Below are 20,244 nucleotides of genomic sequence, written 5' to 3'. Positions count from 1 at the left end.
GTTTGTCTTATACAAATCTAGTAAAAATTTAGTAGACTGCCCATTGACTTCACTTCTGGGAGTACTATGATCAATGCCATGGTCGCTACAAATCAGACTATTCTGAATCCTGTGTTGACTCCACTGTCTATTATAGTATCCGTGCCCACCTTGTCATTGGTGATTAAGTGCCACCATTCTGCGTGTGCCACCCTAATGGTCTCCATTGCATTTAGGTTTTTCAATTCAGTGGAAGCAGTTCCCACTGCAATTTCTTTTCTTTTTTTTTTAAGATTTTCTTTATTTGACAGAAATCACAAGTAGGCAGAGAGGCAGGCAGAGAGAGAGAGGGGGAAGCGGGTTCCCCGCTGAGCAGAGAGCCTGATACGGGGCTCGATCCCAGGACCCCGGGATCATGACCTGAGCCAAAGGCAGAGGCTTAACCCACTAAGCCACCCAGGCACCTCCCCCCCCAGCCCCCTGCCAACTGTAATTTCTGACCTACAGAGAAGAGTGACCACAAAGCTCTGCAAGGATCCTGGGGTTCCCCTCACAAATTTATTTCTCATGGTCATGAGAGGTATATGTTCTAGATCCTGCTGGGGTGAGTAAGCAAGTGTTACTTGATAAATCCTTTCTTAACATTTAATATCCCTAATTCTTTGGATCCCTTCCTTCATAATACACCAGGTTAGTTCTGGCCTTTCAGCCTCTTAAAGTATAGGCCACTTTTGGTCCCATGTTTCAGCCAGTCAACCAACAAGACTGTTAGAGCCCTCTTTACTCTCATGCTATGGTTTTCAATTCATAATCTCTATTTAGTGGGCTCATATCAGTAAATTCAGCTGGGTCCTACTTTATGTTCTTTCTACTGTATCTTTGATATATCTCCACTGTATCTCCTATATCTTTGATATCCATTTGCATACCTATTCCCTGGGTTTCTGTCCATATGAGTTGGAAAAATGTTAGTTCACCTTCTCATGGGTCACACTATACCTTACCTTTCAGGACTTGCTGGGACTTGAGTCTTGTTATAGCTCTAGAAGCAAAGAGGGTAGTGCGAGTGGGTCCTGAGGAGAATAAGCAGTGTCTTGCAAGGTAGAAAACTCAGGCCATTTTGGATTTCTCAGGCAAATCAGGGTTAATCTCCTCTGACAGATTGCAAAGGCTAAGAAAGGTAAAGAAGACTCAGCAGAATTTTTCAGGGCTTCATTCCCCAGCTTCATCAGGATCTTTCCATAGATCTCCATTCTACTTTTCAGGATTCCATTCCTTTCTAATCAGTGCCCTCATTTTCACAGCAGTCATACTGCAAGATTAAGGATTCTATGTGTGTTGTGATTCAGCCACTTGCAGGATGAAACTCTTAGTTTGAGTTTTAGCTCTGTGGCTACAGGAGATAATGATTTCTGTCGGGGAAGACAGAGAAACTTCCAGGTAGTTTGTACAGCTGGGAATTTGAATTCCTGAGGTCATCCTTCCTGCCCCCCTCCCCACTTTGTCTAGTAAAATTAGGAGCAATCAGTCAGCCTCATTGTACCTGCTAATTTGACAAAAATATTCTAAGATATGAGGGCCACCTACTTTATGGAGGGTAATTTACTTAAAGTCAACAGATTGTATATGTTAATCATACATTAATCAAAACCCTTCACAGTAACAAGGAGATTACTGTTTGGCCAACCAACTAGTCTCTCTAAGTTGACACATAAAATTAACCATTGCAAATGGAATAATACATGTTGGGCACTTGTACAATGTAGCCTCGAATAAATGTAAAGTACTTAGAATAATGTATGGCACATGGAAAGGGTTGAATGCATATTAAGCAGTTATTGGTGGTAGTAGCATTAATATCTCTACATCCATCAGGCAACTTTTTAATTATATGTGTGTCTTTCACCTCAGTGGACCAAGGTCTTTGGTGGCAGAGCTGTGTCTCCTCAGCCTTTGTTATACAATCACATAATTAAGCATCTGTTCAGCAGACACTTGCTGATGAAATTTCTTCATGATATGAAAACTTTTCAGTTCAGGCATGGCTGAGTTCTGACCATCTGCATTCTAATAGCTGCCTGGTAAAGGGAAATTTCTTTATAGTGAGAAACAAACCAAGCCTTTATTGTGGGAACTTAGAGACCTTTCTGCAGGATGTCATTTCACTTCCTTACTGTAGTTCTACTTCTCTTGGCTGGTGGTGATTTGTCCAAACACTCTCATTTACCCCAGACCAGATTTACTTTTTTTGGTCCTGATTGAAGTGGATATAGTTTTCTTTAGTTTTAGTATATTTCATCTGTTGAATTGTGGCATCAGAAATAAGTAATGCAACAAGTGATACTTAATTTTGTGTAAAATCTATGCATAATGTAACAAAACTGAGGACTACATAGAACATAATGTAACAAAACTGAGGACTACATAGTCTTAACATGGAAAACCCCCCTAAAACTATTTAACATAATTATACTTGGTTGTAATTATGGTAAAAACAGTACAGTTGCCTTTAAGAATGTAATAAAATCTGAAATTGTTTCTTTTAAAAATTAGTAATTCCCTTTCAATAATTCAAATTCTAGTATTGATTAAAATCTTACTACTAACTGATGAAATTTTTTGAGTTCATTTTCCCCCTCCTTCTGAATGTTTTCTCAATAAATTCTGGCCTTCTAAAATAAATTTAAAAAAGAAATCTTTTGTTCAAGTCCCATCAGTTTTCTAATGTTAATTGTAAAAAAGAATTAAGGTGGAATTGTTAAATAACATGTGTTTGTAAAGTTCAATTATCTGACCTTTTTTTTTTTAGTACAGTAAACTTACAGAATCAAACAAATAGCTTTTACAGAAAAATAGGATGGAAATGAAAACTTCTGTTTGGGCTGGGCTGTGACCTTAAATGACAACATATGAAAAGTATTAAATAACCTTGTTGTTTGTCCTCTGAAGAACATTTCGTTGCCAACTCAGCTTTCACCAGAGCAATTTCTGTAACAGTTCCCCAGCTACTTCACAGGGTCTGTAAGCCCATTTTGTTATTTGTTTGTTTCTGAGATGGTGCCCCCTTGTGGAGGCTGCTCTCAGGGTTTCACAACAGACACTTGCAGGACATTTTCCTCCTTGCCCAGGGAAAACATATTGTTTCTCTTTGTATTGCTTTATTTACTCTATTCGAAACAGTTTTTTTCTTGAACTTACTGTCCATTATTTCATTTTTAGAACCTTGAAAAGTTTATTTTTTTGAAAAATACTCTTAAAGAGTTTTTTTTTTTTAGTATCATTGGGTGCTATTTTCTTAACTCATTAATAAATTTTGAGGTTATTTGAATGAATGGATGAATTTATCACAATGATGGTTTTTAAAATATATAAATGAACCCCAAATTATTTTGCATTGTGAAAACATCTTTTTTAGTAGTCTTTAGTAGTAGAAGACATTTTTCTGTTACCTGAAAAACTATTAACCCAAGGACTTAATGTGTTTTGTTAAGTAACCTGTTATCATTATTTTTTAAGTTCATTTTCTTGTTTTGTTTTCCTTCCTAGGGGACCTCCGAGCTTGTACATACTGTAGAAAGATAGCTTTAAGTTATGCTCATTCCACAGACAGTAATTCCATTGGGGAAGACTTGAATGCTCTTTCTGATTCTGCTTCCTCTGTGTCTGTACTGGATCCAAGTGAACCTCGAACACCTGTTGGAAGTAGAAAAGCTAGCCGCAACATATTTCTAGAGGATGATTTTGCCTGGCAAAGGTACTATCACTTAAGTACAATTTTATTTATGTTTGAGAAATACAGATAGTCTTGTGACCTGAGGCTGCCTTCAGTTTATTTTTATCTTCTTTGAATTATTTTCTATATATTCTCCTCCTTATTCTTTGGAATGTTTATGGGTAGTAATTATATTGACTAATTAGAACCTAAGCTGTACAAGAGGAGAGACTTTATATTTATATTGTTCTTGTTCACTGTTCTACCTGATGGCACCAAGAACAGTGTATGGTATATATCTTGAGATTTGTTAAAAAGGAAACAGAAGTTATTGAGATGAATAATTTCTAATGTAGCCTTCATAGAGAAGGAAAATGCCCATAAATTTTGTATTCATAATATTTGTAAATGAGGGGTGTCTGGGTGGCTCAGTCATTGGGAGTCTGCTTTGGCTCAGGTCATGATCCCAGGGTCCTGGGATTGGCCCTGCATTGGGGTCCCTGCTCAGCGGGAAGTCTGCTTCTCCTTCTCTCACTTCTCCTGCTTGTGTTCCCTCTCTCGTAGTGTCTCTCTGTGTCAAATAAATAAATAAAATCTTAAAAAAAATTTGTATATGAAATTAGATCTTTTTTCCTCCCTAAGGAACATTTCATGTTTTTCCATAGGTTTAAATCTGCTACTTCCAGTTGCCTGCTGGTGAAGGATGTTTCTAACTCTTGGTAGTTACACGGAATTGTTTGAATTAGAATCCTAGATTCATCAGTTTCTGATTTTTTTTTTTAAGCTAAGTTATATTCTTATGTATAATACTAAATCTAGCCATATGAAAGGGCTTAGAGTTTTAATTAACCCTTTTCTGATAAGTTGTTTTATCAATCACCCTTAAAAGTGTGAGGAAGTAATAGGCAACTAATTTAAATAGAAGTCAAGAATGAATTATAGCTGCGTTCTACATATATGACTCTTAGGGACATAACGTGGAGCAGAAAAGAAAGTCACAGAGGTGTACAATGATTATTTATGATGTTCAAAAATACATAAAACAAACACACTGTCTAGGTATACAGATGTGGTAAACTTAAAGAGAAGGGAGGGAATGATAAGTATAAAATTGATAATAGTCGTTTCATTGAAAATAGTCTCCCAGAGGGGAATGGGATTGGGTAAGGAAATAACACGCATTTCAGAGTCAGTGCTGATGGTACATTGTTATTTGTGGTGTCATAATTCTTTCTCAATTACGTGTCTTTTATAAATTTTAAAAATTGATTCTACATTTAATAGAACAGTAAAAAAGTATAGGGATTCTCACTCCTTTCTCACTTTAGTTAGTAATCCCTTTTAGTTGTGGCTGGCCCTATTGCGTGAGCCCAGAATTGGCAAGTGTCTTTTAATAAACTAGATTTGAAATCTTCTTGAGAGATGTAGGATAGATGTCAGAGGTAGAGTAGTGTGGCAGTTGTTTCATGTTCATTCTCTTTTAGTTATCGTATCTCTTGGATAGGCACCACTTTCTCCTTTTGATAGATGTAGAAGCTGAGGTTTAGAGAGATAACTAGTGGACCCAAGGTCAAAAGCTAGAAAGAAGGAGAGCCTGCACTTGGACATACGTCTGACTCTGCGGTGCTATTCCAGTGGGCTAAGGGGACTGAGAATAAAATATTTGAACTCAGGGTTTCTCCCCAAAATCATTTCAGTTTTGTATATGATGGATGTAGGAGTTCTGTAAGGACCCATCCAACCGGCATTATTATTTTAAGGACTCACTGTATACTTAGTAAGCTACCAGCCTTTTGGCAGTTGATGTAGTTAATATAAAAACTATAGTTTCTATCTTAATTAAAAGAAGAAAACAAAACTAACCCCTAATATTATTATTGTAGGGGAAAACAATCAGCTTTTAAATGTTAAAGCACTTCACGGAAAGTGGATTTGCTTGTTACTGTCCCAAATCATCTCAGTATTTTTCTGTTTCTTTGTAGTTTGATTCATCCAGACCCTTCAAATACTCCTCTTTCGACAAGACTTGTATCTGTTCAGGAGGATGCTGGGAAATCTCCTGCTCGAAATAGGTAAGCTGCCAAATGAAAACTCCATGTTCTGTATTTGATTTTTCTTTCTTTCATGGCAATGAGAAGAGCAAACAGATAAAAATGGGGTGGGATTGATTGTTACACTTTCTTAGCTCTAAAATCTGAATTAAAGTATTGTTTTTCCATTTGCTAGTCAGCTCTGGCTTGCATTCTTTTCAGTGTCTCTTTTCCAGTATTCTCTGCTGGCTTCAGATCTCCACTGGCTTTCTCCTAGCTCAGCAGATAGCCTTATTGTCTATTGTAGAGCCAAGAGGGCAGCTAACAAATAGGCACTTCCTCAACTCTTACCGCCATTTACCAACCTGATTACGTTTAGAGCTCATCTTTTTTTTTTTTTCTACCTCTTATCCAGGCTAATTCTCCATTTGTATTCTGGAGCCCATCCTTTTTCATTTTTTATTAATTATCCTGTTGATGTTTGTACCTTCTACCTTTCATTGCTGACTCCTCACCATTAGCATTTAAACAAACTCAGATCCCCTATTAAAAACAAACAAAAATTTCTTCTTTATGGTTCATCTCTCTTTTCCTATATTCTCAATTATTTCTTTTCTTCTTAGCCAAATTCCTTGAAATTGTTGCCTGTAATCATTCTACACCTGCACACTTCCTCCTCCTTTTTCAACATACTAGATCTTACTGATGTTCACACCTCTTCACTGAGAAATGCTTTCCTTTTTACAAGTTTAAGTGGTGACTAAGTAGTTCTTAACCTGAAGAACTAGAGATCTGAATGACCTTGGTTTAACATACTTTCTGTTCTTTCTACAAGTATTATTAAGTACCTAGAAACCAGCTCTGTGTAATACAGCAGTGAATCAAACAGTCAAAATTTAATGCTCAAAAAAGCAATAAGGCATATGGGTAGAGATTGACATTTTAAAATTGTGTAGTCAGGGAAGATCTCACAGGGAAGGTGACATTTGAGCAAAGGCCTGAGGATATGAGGGAATGAGCCATGTGAACATTTAATAGAAGGGTATGCCAAGAAAACAGAAAATAGCGAATTCCTAGAAGGAATATAGCTGGCAAAGAGTAACAAGAGGTCCTGTGTACCTGGAGTAGAATATTCTTATAGTTAATTTTAGGCCTTTGTCATTTACTCTGGGTGAAATGGGAAGCTACTAGAGAGAGTGAATTTTTAAAACACTTTTAAAATTATTTTGAAAATATTTCAAATTTGTAAAAAGTTGCAAGAGTAATAAATTTAATATATTCTCTATTAAGGTTCACTAATTTACATTTTCCCATTTGCTTTGTTTTTATTTATATAATAGACTTTTTTTGAGAATAGGTTGCAGACATCAGGATCTTTTACCCTTTTTTAATTAATAAACTTCATTTTTTTAGAGCAGTTTTAGGCTAATAGCAAAATTGAGTAGGGAGTACAGAAACTTCATATATACCCCCTACCCTCATAACCTCCTCCATGGTCAGTACCCTGTATCATAGTGGTATATTTGTTACAGTTGATGAACAGCTGTTAACATATTATCACTTTGCATTGATACATTATCACCCAAAGTCCATAATTTACATTAGGGTTCACTCTTGGTGATGTATATTCTGTGTTTGGGACAGATGTATAATGATGTGATGTCCACTGTTGTAGTAAACTTTAGTTTCACTGCCTTAAAAATTCTCTGCTCTGGGGTGCCTGTCTGGCCTTCAGTTAAGCATCTGACTCTTGATTTTGGCTCAGGTCATGATCTCAGGGTGTGGGGTCTCTGTGCTCAGTGTGGAGTCAGCTTGCCCCCTCCCTTTTCCCTGCTTGTGCTCACCCTCTCTCTCTCAAGTAAAAAATTCAATAAATAAATAAAATCTTTAAAAATTCTCTGTGCTCGCTTTATTCATTTCTCACTCCCACCCAACCCGTGGCATAGCCACTGACCTTTTTACTATCTGCATAATTTTCCCTTTTCTAGAATGTTTTATAGTTGGACTCATTCAGAACGCAGCCTTTTCAGATTTGTTTCATTCACTTAGTAATATTCATTTAAGGTTCCTCCATGTCTTTTTATGGCTTGATAACTCTTTTTTTCAGCATTAAATAATATTCCATTGTCTCGATATACCACAATTTATCCACTTACCTACTGGAAGATATTTTAGTTATTTCCAAGTTTTGGCAATATGAATAAGGCTACTATAAAGGTTTGTGTGCAGGTTTTCATGTGGTCATGTATTCAGTTCCTTTGCATAAATACCAAGGAGTATGATTGCTGGATCATAGGTAGAGGAGTATGATTAGTTTCATAAGAAGTTGTCAAACTGTCTTCCAAAGTGGCTGCACCATTTTGGATTCCCTAAATGGAAGAAGAAGAATTGGAGATGGAAGTTGTGCTATAGTGAAGGAGGGAATGTCCCAAGGGGATGTGGAGTTAAGAGAAATTTTTTTTTTTAAGGTGGGATGAATTACAGTATTTCTTTTGGCGTTGTACAAATGGAGAAATAGCTGTGCTAATTTACAGAGTAGTTCCATCTGTTTTGAATTAATACTATGATTGATGTAAATCTTTGGGAAAGGTATAATTTAGTCAGTGAGTACTATTTCTAAATAAAAGTTTACCCAGCATTCTTAATGCTAGGCTACTTATTAGAGTATTTGACATTAGGGGTTCCTAGGCTCAGATGGTTAAACTTCTGCCTTCAGATCAGGTCATGATCCCAGGACCCTGGGATCAAGCCCTTTGTTGGGCTCCCTGCTCAGCGGGGAGCCTGCTGCTCTCTCTCCCTCTGCCTGCTGCTCCCCCTGCTTGTGCTCTCTCCTGTTGCCTCTGTCAAAGGAATAAAATCTATTAAAAAAAAAAAAGTATTTGACAGCAAATGTGACTATTTTTTTTTGTTTTTGTTACTGCCATATCAGGATATTAGGATATGTGCAGGGATAGTTAGAATGTTAGAGAAGCAAAACACAGGATAATACAATCATTGGAAAAGAGTTTCTATTTTCTTTACTTATGTATTTATTTGAGAGAGAGAGCATGAGGTCAGAGGGAGCAGCACACTCCCCGTGGAGCTGGGAGCCTGATGTGGGACTCAATGTGGGACTCAATGTGGGACTCGATGCTGGGATTCCGGGATCATGATCTGAGCGGAGGGCAGTTGCTTAACCAACTGAGCCACCCAGGATCCCGGAAGAGAGATTTTAATTAATGGAGTCAGACATATAGTGGTGACCTTTCACTAAAAGAATATGCTAAGAAATAAATGATTATTTGAAAAATCTTTATTATTTATTTGATAACAGTGCTTTCTCATAAGCTATTAAGAATGACTTTTTGCTAAACCTGTTACAGACCTGTGAACAATTTCTTAAATTATTTTTTTAAGATTTATTTATTTAGTTTTGTGGGGGGAAGGGGAGAGAGCACACATGTGCATGTGCATGCACAAGTTGAGGGAAGGACGGAGGGAGAGAATCCCCAAGTAGACCCCCCACTGAGCGTGGAGCCTGTCTCAGGTCTGATCTCATGACCCATCAGATCATGACCTGAGCCAAAACCATGAGTTGGATGCTCAACTGGCTGAGCCACCCGGGCACCCCAAAGTTATTTTAAAATTATCTTTATCTTCATGGCAGTGGGAGCATAGTTTTTTAGTTGGCACCTGGTTTTGAATGGGAGGCAGCCTGGCTGTTAGTCGAGTTACCTTAGAAAAATAACTTTATCTCTGATTCTTGATTTCTGTATTTGTAGAATGGCTTTAGTAGTACCTACTCTATAGCATGCTATAAAAATTATTATTTTTTTTTAAAGGTTTTATTTATTTATTTGACAGAGATCACAAGTAGGTGGAGAGGCAGGCAGAGAGAGAGGGGGAAGCAGGCTCCCTGCTGAGCAGAGAGCCCAATGCAGGGGGGCTCGATCCCAGGACCCTGAGATCATGACCTCAGCTGAAGGCAGCTTAACCCACTGAGCCACCCAGACACCCTTGCTGTGAGAATTAAATGAGTTTATTGCCTAACTCACTGTAGAAGCTTCTGCCTTTTTATCCTTTATATAGAAGCTAGAATTTGGTTTCATTTCTTTCAAAGTAGAAGCTAACTAAAATTTCTATCTCCAGTTTTTTAATAAATAAAAGCTTGCTTGATGCTATTGACATTCCACTTACAAATCATTTATCTAGTAACTTTGCCCAGGGGCAAAATTAAGGATGCTATATAAGTAATAATATATTAAGAGAGGAAACAAATTTTCACTCATTTTTTTATGATCAAATTCAAAGTATGATTGAGGATAACAATGCAGTTCTAATAAGAAGAAAGGGATTATTTTGGGGGGGATAACATTTGCTTAGCTGGGGTTCAAAAGTTAATGTTTTCTCTTACCAGAACATTATAGATATTCATCTAAAGACATTCTTGTTTCATTGGTTATGCAAAAACTATTTGGTCAGTGGGTCAAAGTTTCCTGTTTCTGATCTGCAAAATTCTTTCCCTCCTTATCTCCCTCCCTTCTTTCCTTCCTTCCCTCCTTCCTTTTTAAGATTTTATTTGTTTATTTGTAAGAGAGAGAGAGCACACAAGCAGGGGGAGTGGCAGAGGGAGAGGGAGAAGCAAGCTCTCCACTGAGCAAGGGAGCCTGACCTGGGGCTCTATCCCAGGACCCTCGTATGACCTGAGCATCAGGTAGATACTTCACTGACTGAGCCACCCAGGGACCCCTGCAAGATTATTTCTGCATTTACTCTGATTCTTCATATTTGTCAGTTAAAACAAAAACAATAACACTAGTTTTCAGCATTTTAACAAGTTTATATCCTTTTCCTCTGAAATGTTACTGGTAAGTATACTATATTTACCATTGCTTTCCTGTAATCTCTCCGTAGCAGCTTTGCTTTTTCACTTATTCTAAAATAGCTTCTCCCAATGATGATATCATACGTAACCATCATAATTACATTTAAAAGTACCCTTAATGTTGGCAAGTAAACATTTATTTATTTATTTATTTATTGTAAAGATTTTATTTATTTACTTGAGAGAGAGAGAGAATGATTGAGAAAGCATGAGAAGGCAGAGGGTCAGAAGGAGAAGCAGACTCCCTGCTGAGCAGGGAACCCAATGTAGGACTTGAACCTGGGACTCCAGGATCATGACCTGAGCCAAAGGCAGTCAGTTAACCAAATGAGCCACCCAGGAGTCCCAGTAAGCATTTATTTAAAAATGAATTTTCACTGTAATTTTATTTATTGATGAAGAATTTACAACTGTGTATTCACTTTTTTGTTTCTCTTTCCAGATCAGCTAGCATTACTAACCTGTCACTGGATCGATCTGGTTCTCCTATGGTATCTTCATATGAGACATCTGTCAGTCCCCAGGCTAACCGAACCTATGTTAGGACAGAGACCACTGAGGATGAACGCAAAATTCTTCTGGTACTGGTCTAGTATCTTTGCTATTTTTAAGAAACCTATCAATAGCCAGTTAGCATATAAATTAATAGAGGAAATAATTATCTTGAGTTTTTATTAAGATCACCTAAGAAAGTGGTGAAGCATTCAGTACTCTTATATTGTATTAATATTTTCTTGATCCCTTTCATCTGGTAAGATTTGAGGTGCTTACATAGTAAGAGAGCTGAATGTTTAGTTAGGTCCCAGATTGTTCTTAAACTTTGAAATATGTTTCTCATACACACGCTTTGCATATCTTTCTACTGTATGTTGATGTGAGATGGTTATCAGTTGTTTATAGACTTTATGTAAGTGTAAAATATTGTATTTAGTCCCAAGAGTGACTCAAAGTAATGGAAATTGGCTCCTGTCCTCAAGCTTAAAATTCAAAAGGTAGAAATGAGGCTGATGGTCCGGTCCTTAATAGTAAAAAAGCAATACTTTATTGATAAGAGATAGAAAGATCATTAGTGGTGAGGGCTTTAAACTGAAGGGTTTGGCCTGGACCTTGAAGAACGGATGGATTTGGGCAGGCATTGAGGAAAGCAACTCTTATTTAAAGGTATGACAAAGTATAGAGGTGAAAATAAGCATTTTCCATGCACCAAAGTAGGATTTATTAGTTAGGAGAGGTTTGGAGAGAGTAAGCTGGAGTCTGTGGGCAATGAGAATGGAAGTTACTTGGGGTTACCTTGTGGAACATGGCGAGTTCACCCTTTACAAGTTTAGATATGAACCCAGGTGCTGAGCAATGTTGGGAGTTTTTTTGAGCAGGGAGTCATTCACTGAAGGCCTTCCTTTAGGAAGATTCACTTGGCAGTTGTTGGGTATAGGTCAGAAAGGTGGGAAGCTGCTGGAGTGAAGACTACAAGAAATGGATTGGTGTGGTTGACTGTTTTCCCCTCTTCCTTGCCCGTCTTCAAAGAGGAGATTTTGCAGTTTTGTACTTTGATAACTAGGAGACTGAGCATATGTGCCATGGACTGGGAAAAATTATTTGGGGTAGTTGTTTTTATTTTCTTCCCTAAAGATTTTATTTATTTGAGAGAGAGCGAGAGCACACAAGCTGGGTAGTGGGGAGGAGTGGCAGAGGGAGAGGGAGAAGCAGGCTTCCTGCTGAGCAGGGAGTCCAACGTGGGGCTCCATCTCAGGATCCTGGGATCATGACCTGAGCCGAAAGCAGCTGCATAACTGACTGAGCCTCCGAGGTTCCCTGGATAGTTGGTTTTAAGAGAAAAAGTTACACTTGCAATTAGATTAACCTGAGTTCAGGCTACTCCCCATGCATGTGTTATTTCTGTTAGATGGTGTGAGTTGGCTCTGACAATCTGTACTGAATTTCCTTTTAGGCATCTGAAAATCACAGGAAAGTATCTGCAAAGGTATGTGATAGCATCCTTCTCAGGAGTAATTATTTGTTCATAATGTGATTTCAGGACAGCGTTCAGTTAAAGGACCTGTGGAAGAAAATCTGCCATCACAGTAGTGGAATGGAGTTTCAGGATCATCGTTACTGGCTGAGAACGCATCCCAATTGCATTGTGGGAAAAGAGTTAGTCAACTGGTTAATCCGAAATGGACACATTGCTACGAGGTAATGTGATCTTAAGAAAGACTTTTTGATATTATTTATTGCTTTATTTTTAATAAGGCCATGTTGTTGTAGATAGAAGGGCAGCAGATTTTAAGACTAGGGTTCTGTTTGGTTCCTGCGTTTGGTGCATAGGGTACTCATGACTCAGCCCTCCTCCCTTCTGCATTTTAACCAGTAGTAAATAGATGCAAGGAGCAAATGGGGCACAGTTTACCTTATTTATTATAAGCAGAAGTATGCAGTAATTCCCAGCACTAAGCTCTCTGATTAAGCAGGATTTGGGAATGTAACTAGGTATTGAGATCACAGTGGATTCTTCTGCTACTGTTCTCTGATCTGGACATTGCAGTCTATGGAACTGAGTTCCTAAGTCCCGCTTGGAGTGTCTTGCTTGGCTCAGGAATCATTTGTGAGAAAGAGATGGACAGGCCCTATTGCCTTTCAAGGCAGCATGTCCCTAAGCTATTCTAGTTGATTAGATTAACTACTCCTTTCCTGGGGAGAAACAGGTAAGTAGGAAGAGAGAGTAGAAACCCCCGGGGTCCAGTTTTGACAGTATTTGTTTTTAGTTTTATGCTTTTACTCAAGTTATTTAATCTCTTTTGAACCTTGGACCTCTCAGTTTCAGTGTGAGGAGTATGTATAGGTGCTGTGAAGAAGCTGTGAGGATGAAATGAGATAATATGGGCTAAAGTGCTTTATAAATTGTGAAATGCCGTGTAAGTGCCCTGTGTTGAGTGTCTGTTTCATCTATTAAGTGTCTATGTATTATTATTATTTTTTAAAGTTTTCTTTCTTTATTTGAGTGTGAGTGAACATGAGCAGGGGGAGAGGCAGATGGAGAGAGAAGGGGAGAGGCAGACTCTCCACTGAGCAGGGAGCCCGATGTGGGGCTCGATCCCAGGACCCTGGGATCATGTCAGACACTTAACCGACAGAGCCACCAGGGCGCACCTTAAGTGTCTGTGTATTGCCGTATATGTTTAAGTATCTATTTTGTACATATATGTATATATATATTTGTAATATTTGGTATTATCTTACCAAGACCATAAGCTCCTTGAGGGCAGGAACCATGCTAGTTTCACCATTTTGTTTTACTATAGTGAGGACAGAGATATGCATGTACTAAGCACTTCTTACATGTTTGTTGTAAGTAAAATTAGGTTTTGCTAGGACTGCCTTACCAGCAGCTTCTCCTTTACCTGGTATCTGGCAAAATCTTTCAATTCAGCTTCAAGTCTTGCTTGTTTTACCCCTCACCTATCGACCGACCATTTGTAATTCCAGCTGATCAAAATGGAAGAAAATTCCATTTGCATCTCATCTTGTGCCTGTGAAATTACTCTGACTTTTTAAAGTTTTTATTTTTGTTGGTCTTCATCAGGGCACAAGCTATTGCCATCGGACAAGCAATGGTCGATGGACGTTGGCTGGATTGCGTCAGTCATCACGACCAGCTCTTCAGGGATGAGTACGCGCTGTACAGACCACTGCAGGTAGTTTCCCGTGTCATCGCTGACGAGTTGGGAAGTCTTGTCTTCATCGGTGGGAATAAAAAGTCATTGAATTAGACAGAGATACATTTTCCCTGTTGTTTGAAAGTTACAAACATTTTTACTTGGTTGGTAGGGGTGATGAAAAGCCTGTTCGAATCAGACTATTTCCAGTGGGTTTGACTTTTCTGAAGCTGGACCTTGTGGTGATATAGTTGCCTGTCATATACCTTTAATGGTTTTCCGTTTCACTATGTCTGTGTTTTCAGGACCAAGAGAGAGTATACAATGAAATGATAGAAAAAGTATCACCAATGCAGTAGATTTTGACACATTACCAGTATTAAATTGTATAGCAGTGATAAAACAACGATGATGTATATATCTTTTTCCTTTAATTAGGGAATAGAAGTGATTTAAAATAGAACTTTTTTTTTTTAAGATTTTATTTATTTATTTGACAGAGAGAGACCACAAGTAGACAGAGAGGCAGGCAGAGAGAGAGAGAGAGGGAAGCAGGCTCCCTGCTGAGCAGAGAGCCTGATGCGGGACTCGATCCCAGGACCCTGAGACCATGACCTGAGTCGAAGGCAGCGGCCTAGCCCACTGAGCCACCCAGGCGCCCCCTAAAATAGAACTTTTTAAAAAGATAAGCTTTCACTTTTGGTTTATGTTAATTTTAAATAAATAAATAAATAAATAAAATGTTTAGGTACTTTTGTGAATTAAAGTGGAAACTCAAAGGTTAGAAAAGACAAATGACCAAGAAGACTGGTGTGGTGTTGTTTGTTAAACTCTAACAGTTGTTTTCCAGACTGTGTCCTGGTGTTGGCACAGGATTAGAATAAATTCTGAGCCAGATTTACTCTCAGGACTAAAAAGCATGAAATGAAACACTGTAAAATCTGTGTATTATGTTTTGCTCATATTAAGCTGCCTAAACCTACTGATTAGTGACAATTATAATTATTAGAGTGGAATTATCAACATTAATGCCAGTTTACTTAGTTTCTATCAATTAGCTTATTTGTATGTAAATTTATTCAGTGGTTAGCTTTGTAGAAATATTGGGCTTGAGTTTATTTGTAGTGTTGCCTTTGAAAGCTGCCACTGAATGTGAATTACTTGGATCTTGTCTTGATCTTACTAGAGTACAGAATTCTCCGAGACCCCTTCTCCAGACAGTGACTCAGTAAACTCTGTGGAAGGTCACTCTGAGCCATCCTGGTTTAAAGACATAAAGTTCGATGACAGTGACACGGAACAGATAGCTGAAGAAGGTGACGATAATTTGACTAGTGAGTTTAAACTTTCTAATATTTTGATTTTTGTGACTCATTACTGTGTATGTATGATAGATGAGTGTCTTGTTTGTTTAGTTGAAACAATCGAGTTTAAGTTTTATGGCACCAACTAAATGTAAACCTCTGATAGCAATCTTCGTTCTAGATACAGTATTTTCTTAAGAAACCAACTTGTTAGGCTACTGGCGTTTTCAGATTTTTGCCATAGTCTGTAGTTTGCAGCAGCTTAAAAATAACTCTGAGCTAATAATATCGCAGCAGACAACTTTCTCACCTCTTCACTATGATATCAGACTCTCTCTCTGCAGAACCTCCAATAGATTTCTCCATCTTAAAAATTCATCATATATTTAATGTGTTCCAATTTTTATTAAGTCTCCACAGAAGTACATGAAAATACTGTATCCATTTTGGTATTGCACATTGGCCTTGTCTATTAAAAGAACATTTTTCTCCTTTCCTCCAATACCCTGATGAAACCCATTTTTACTCCCCTCCTCTCCCTATATTTCTTTCCCCTCCCTGACACTAAAAGATTCTGCCAGTCCTAGCAAGCGCACATCAGTCAGCAGCTTCCAGTCCACAGTGGACAGTGACTCAGCCGCTTCCATCAGCCTGAACGTGGAGCTGGACAACGTGAACTTCCATATCAAGAAGCCCTCCAAGTACCCACATGTGCCCCCTCACCCTGCTGACCAAAAAGGTAGGAGGTAGTCACCATCTGGAATCCGGGCACAGGCTGGAGAGCTGGGCCACGCGATCTCATGCCAGCCTGTCTTCCTGGCCTCCCTGTCCCATGTGGCGGAAGGGATTCGGTGTGGGTTTTGTTCCCCCTTTCTCGTTTTCCCCACACCGCCTCCCCACACTTTTTTTGGTTGGTTCCTTTTATTTCTCATTTTCTCCCACAGTACCACCACACCCAATTTAAAGCTTGTAGTCTTTAAAAGGAACTACATCTTTAAAGGATCTACTACTACTACTGCTCTTCCCTTAGCATAATGTGCAACTTCCAAGGTGGCATTTCTTTGCATTTATAACATGGATGTTCTGCTTTATTCATTTCTCTTTCTTTATTTAACATTTTAAAGCCTATTTGCTTATGCTATTAACCAGTAATGTAGTATTTCACTAAACCTTTTTAGGTGCTTGAACTGTATTAGGGGGAAACACACAATACAAAACATCTTTCTACTATGATTTAAAATGTTTGCTATGGAAAGAACAGACTGAAGATGCACATTTCTTTCCTGATATCATTGTATTTTTTGCATGGTTTCTAACCATGATGAAGCTTCTCACAGATGTTTGTCTGCAGGGAAGGATCGTGTTGATCAGACTCTCACATGTATTCCCAGGCCACGCAGTAGTTATATTTTCTGTTGTTAATAAATAAAATATCATTCTTTTGTCCAGCAAAAAAATATGCTTGTGTGTATATGCTGTATTTAAAGAAAAAGGTTTCTTCTCTGAGTAATACGAAGTGCATTTGTTATTTTGTTATTTTTAGTTGTCTTAAATGAGGGTTTATTCTACTGACTCAAAAAAAATAATGACCATATTCAGAAGACATTTGGTATAAAAGGAAAAATAAATCATTACCAAAATCTAATACAGCAGTATATAAAAAATGAGATGCTTTTTATTTTTGTATTTTCATTTTATGTCATTTTTAAATTAAGATATAATGTATTATTTGTTTCAGAGGGACAGGTCTGTGAATCATCAGACTTACACAATTCACAGCACTCACCATAGCACACGCCCTCCCCAATGTCCGTCACCGAACAACCCCCTCCCGCCCTCCTCCCTCCCCTCCAGCAACCCTCAGTTTGTATCCTGAGATTATAAGTCTCTTATGGTTTGTCTCCCTCTCTGGTTTCTTCTTGTTTCATTTTTTCCTCTCTTCCCCTATGATCTTCTGTCTTGTTTCTCAGAGTTCACATATCAGCGAGATCATATATGAAATGCTTTTTAAAAATGAATTTCGAGGTTTACCCTGTTGGAAAGAACTAACAGCCAAATTAAATTTTAGCCCTAGAGAGGAATTATGTAAAAGGAAATAAATAAAAAATACATAAGTAAGTAAGTACTTGTAAGATTTCATTATGTTCTAGTAACTAAAAAATCATTATAAAGATGAAACCATTTATTCCATGATTTCACCTGAAGTTTGGATTTTTAACAGCCCTCTAAAGTTGAATTCTTTCCTTAGATTGGAAATGCTTGTCTGATTTCCTTGCCACTTCCTATTTTGAGTCTAAAGATAAGGTCAGAAAAGAGAAGCTTTTGAACCTAAACATCTATTCTAAAATAATTTGGAACAAACTCCCATTTCTATAACAAATTTTTGATGGCTGTCAGTAGTAACCATTATCCTCTAGATGTGGTAAAAAAGCTTTTAAGGGTTACAGTAATGGTGGGGGGGGGAGAAGCAAACCATAAAACAGACATAAGTATAGAGAACAACCTGAGGGGTGCGGAAGGGGAGGTGGGCAGGGGATGAGCTAAGTGGGGAATGGGTATTTAGGCAGAGCACTTGTGATGGGCACTGGGTGTTTTATGTAAATGATGATCACTAAATTCTACTCCTGAAATTAATATTATACTGTATGTTAATTAATTGGAATTTAAATAAAATTAAAACAACAAAAAGTTATAATAAAAAGGTATATCCTATTAAAAAATAGAAATTTAGAGAGGATGCAGTGAAAGAGGAGACTTGCCTAGTGTTGAACGTGAGTCAGAGACATGTCTTTATGGGGATCCGCAAAACAAATGGTAAGTGTGGTGGAGAGTGTGGTGAGTACGAAAGGACAGTGGAGTGGATGGGACACTTGGGTGAGATGAACTCTAGTCTGGTTCCCTGGAGCATACTGGGTGATGCTTTTGTAATAGAAGTGACAGATACGGGTCAGAGCTGGCATCTCTTATGATGGAGGATATCCTTTGGACACGTGTTGGCAATGCAGTTTCGTTTTGCTGAAAGTAGATCGTGAAATACATTTTTGTCATGATGATTTTGTGTCTTGGAAGATTAGGAAATTATGAAAACGGTGAAGAAAGTAACCTGTCATCATAGTATTTATAATAGCAAAAGACGGACTGCTGAGCACAGTCAGACAATTTGCTTCAGGGTGCTTGACTTCCTAATATTGGAATGGGATGGAACAGAGAACTTCAATACTGACATTTGTACAGTACGATCTCAAATTGTATCCCTAAGGAAAATTAAAGGGGAAGCATCCACAGTTGGAAAAAAAAAAAATCACAGTGACTCTTCTGCAACCTCTCTGCTCTTAACCCTTTATTTACTTTTTAGAGAGATTTTATTTATTTATTTGTTAGACAGAGAGAGCACAGGAAGGGAGAGCAGTAGGCAGAGGGAGAAGCAGGCTTCCCGCCAAGCAAGGAGCCAGATGCGGGACTCGACCCCAGGACCCTGGGATCATGACTTGAGCCAAAGTCAGAGGCTTTAACCATCTTAGCCACCGAGGTGTCCCTGCTCTCGACCCATTAAAAAGATTGTCTATAGAAGTTGTGAGAGGTAACTTTTATAGGAGGATGAATCTGAAAGAGGGGCCAGCACTTAAAAAAAATAAAAATGACAGGATAGCACAAGTCCAGATTGCATTGATGGATGGAATTAAATGCCGAGAACATCTCAGAGAAGATTTTTAAAATTGTGGTTCAAAGAAAGAAAACCAGGGCAGTAATATGGGGAAGGTGATATATAATATTAACTGAAGCTTCTCCTCCTTGCCCCCATCAAGATAATTTTATCAGGAAAGAATGTATATGACTAAAAGGAAAGTAAAGTCCAAGATGATGAAGAGAAGTTAGAGAATACCTGATTATTTTAAATAAGTCTTTGGCCAGGTACAGGCAAAATATATACCAGACTATTGAAAGAATTTAGAGCTGTGATCATGGGGCCAGAGTTTGTTATCTTTGGAGAACTAAAAAGAAAAGGAGGGGGTTTAGCTGATTGTAGTGACAGAGGCTTAAAATTTTGTAAAAAATAGGTTGTTGATTTGACTTTGGAAGTTGGTAAAATTGTAGAAAAAAATTCAGAGGATGTTCTGTGGTATTTAGAAAAGGGATTGGTGGTGACTGGGCACCAGCGTTGGTTAACTAAAATTACATCTTTCCACAGTAATCCCATTTCCTTCTTTTATGGTGGTATGAGATTATCAGCTCAGGAGACTGTGGTAGAGACTGTTGTCTTTTATGTTAATAAGACATTTGATGGTCTCAGTAACCTTGTGCACAAAGAGGACAATTTCACACTTGAAATATGTTAAGGAGGAAGTTACAGGCAGTAGTTATATCTGCCTTTAAAAGCACAGGTTCTGGAGTCTCTGTGAGTCTACAAAAAGCACACATAGGTTATTCGTGTGTTTGGTGAATGTAAGAACTTCGTGATGTCACTGTTAATATAACATGTACTTTGTGTAATGGTTGTGCCAAATGTTGAAGGAGTGACCTGATAGGAACAGGAAAGGCATGCTCATAGTTTATGCTGTAGGGCATACAGGCCCTATGCGACCTAGAGACTCTAAAATCTAAGGCCTTTCTGAATCCCTTAATGAATGTTTCTGGCTTTCACAGTTCTCTCCTATTAGTTTTTAGCATACTAACAAGAATGGTTCTTCTGTTTTTCTGGTGA

General features: G+C 38.1%; 1 protein-coding gene across 11 annotated transcripts in view; it reads left to right on the top strand.

Annotated features, from left to right (window-relative positions):
• Positions 1-20,244, top strand: part of PIKFYVE (phosphoinositide kinase, FYVE-type zinc finger containing) — a 78,828-nt gene that overhangs the window by 12,540 nt on the left and 46,044 nt on the right. For 7 of the 11 annotated variants that reach the window (XM_082689991.1, XM_082689994.1, XM_082689990.1 and 4 more), the window contains exons 6-12: positions 3,526-3,733; positions 5,674-5,763; positions 11,028-11,166; positions 12,621-12,778; positions 14,166-14,277; positions 15,425-15,572; positions 16,114-16,281. In XM_082689991.1, the coding sequence (XP_082546117.1) occupies positions 3,526-3,733; positions 5,674-5,763; positions 11,028-11,166; positions 12,621-12,778; positions 14,166-14,277; positions 15,425-15,572; positions 16,114-16,281 (1,023 nt within the window). The remainder of the gene's footprint in view (positions 1-3,525; positions 3,734-5,673; positions 5,764-11,027; positions 11,167-12,620; positions 12,779-14,165; positions 14,278-15,424; positions 15,573-16,113; positions 16,282-20,244) is intronic. The other 4 variants (XM_082689988.1, XM_082689996.1, XM_082689997.1 and 1 more) reach the window with 1 other exon arrangement.

The sequence above is a fragment of the Mustela nivalis genome (genome assembly GCF_964662115.1).
Source record: "Mustela nivalis genome assembly, chromosome: 11".
In the NCBI taxonomy this organism is placed as follows: Eukaryota; Metazoa; Chordata; class Mammalia; order Carnivora; family Mustelidae; genus Mustela; species Mustela nivalis.
The sequence above is the reverse complement of the archived record's forward strand: the minus strand, read 5'-3'. Positions and strand labels throughout refer to the sequence as shown.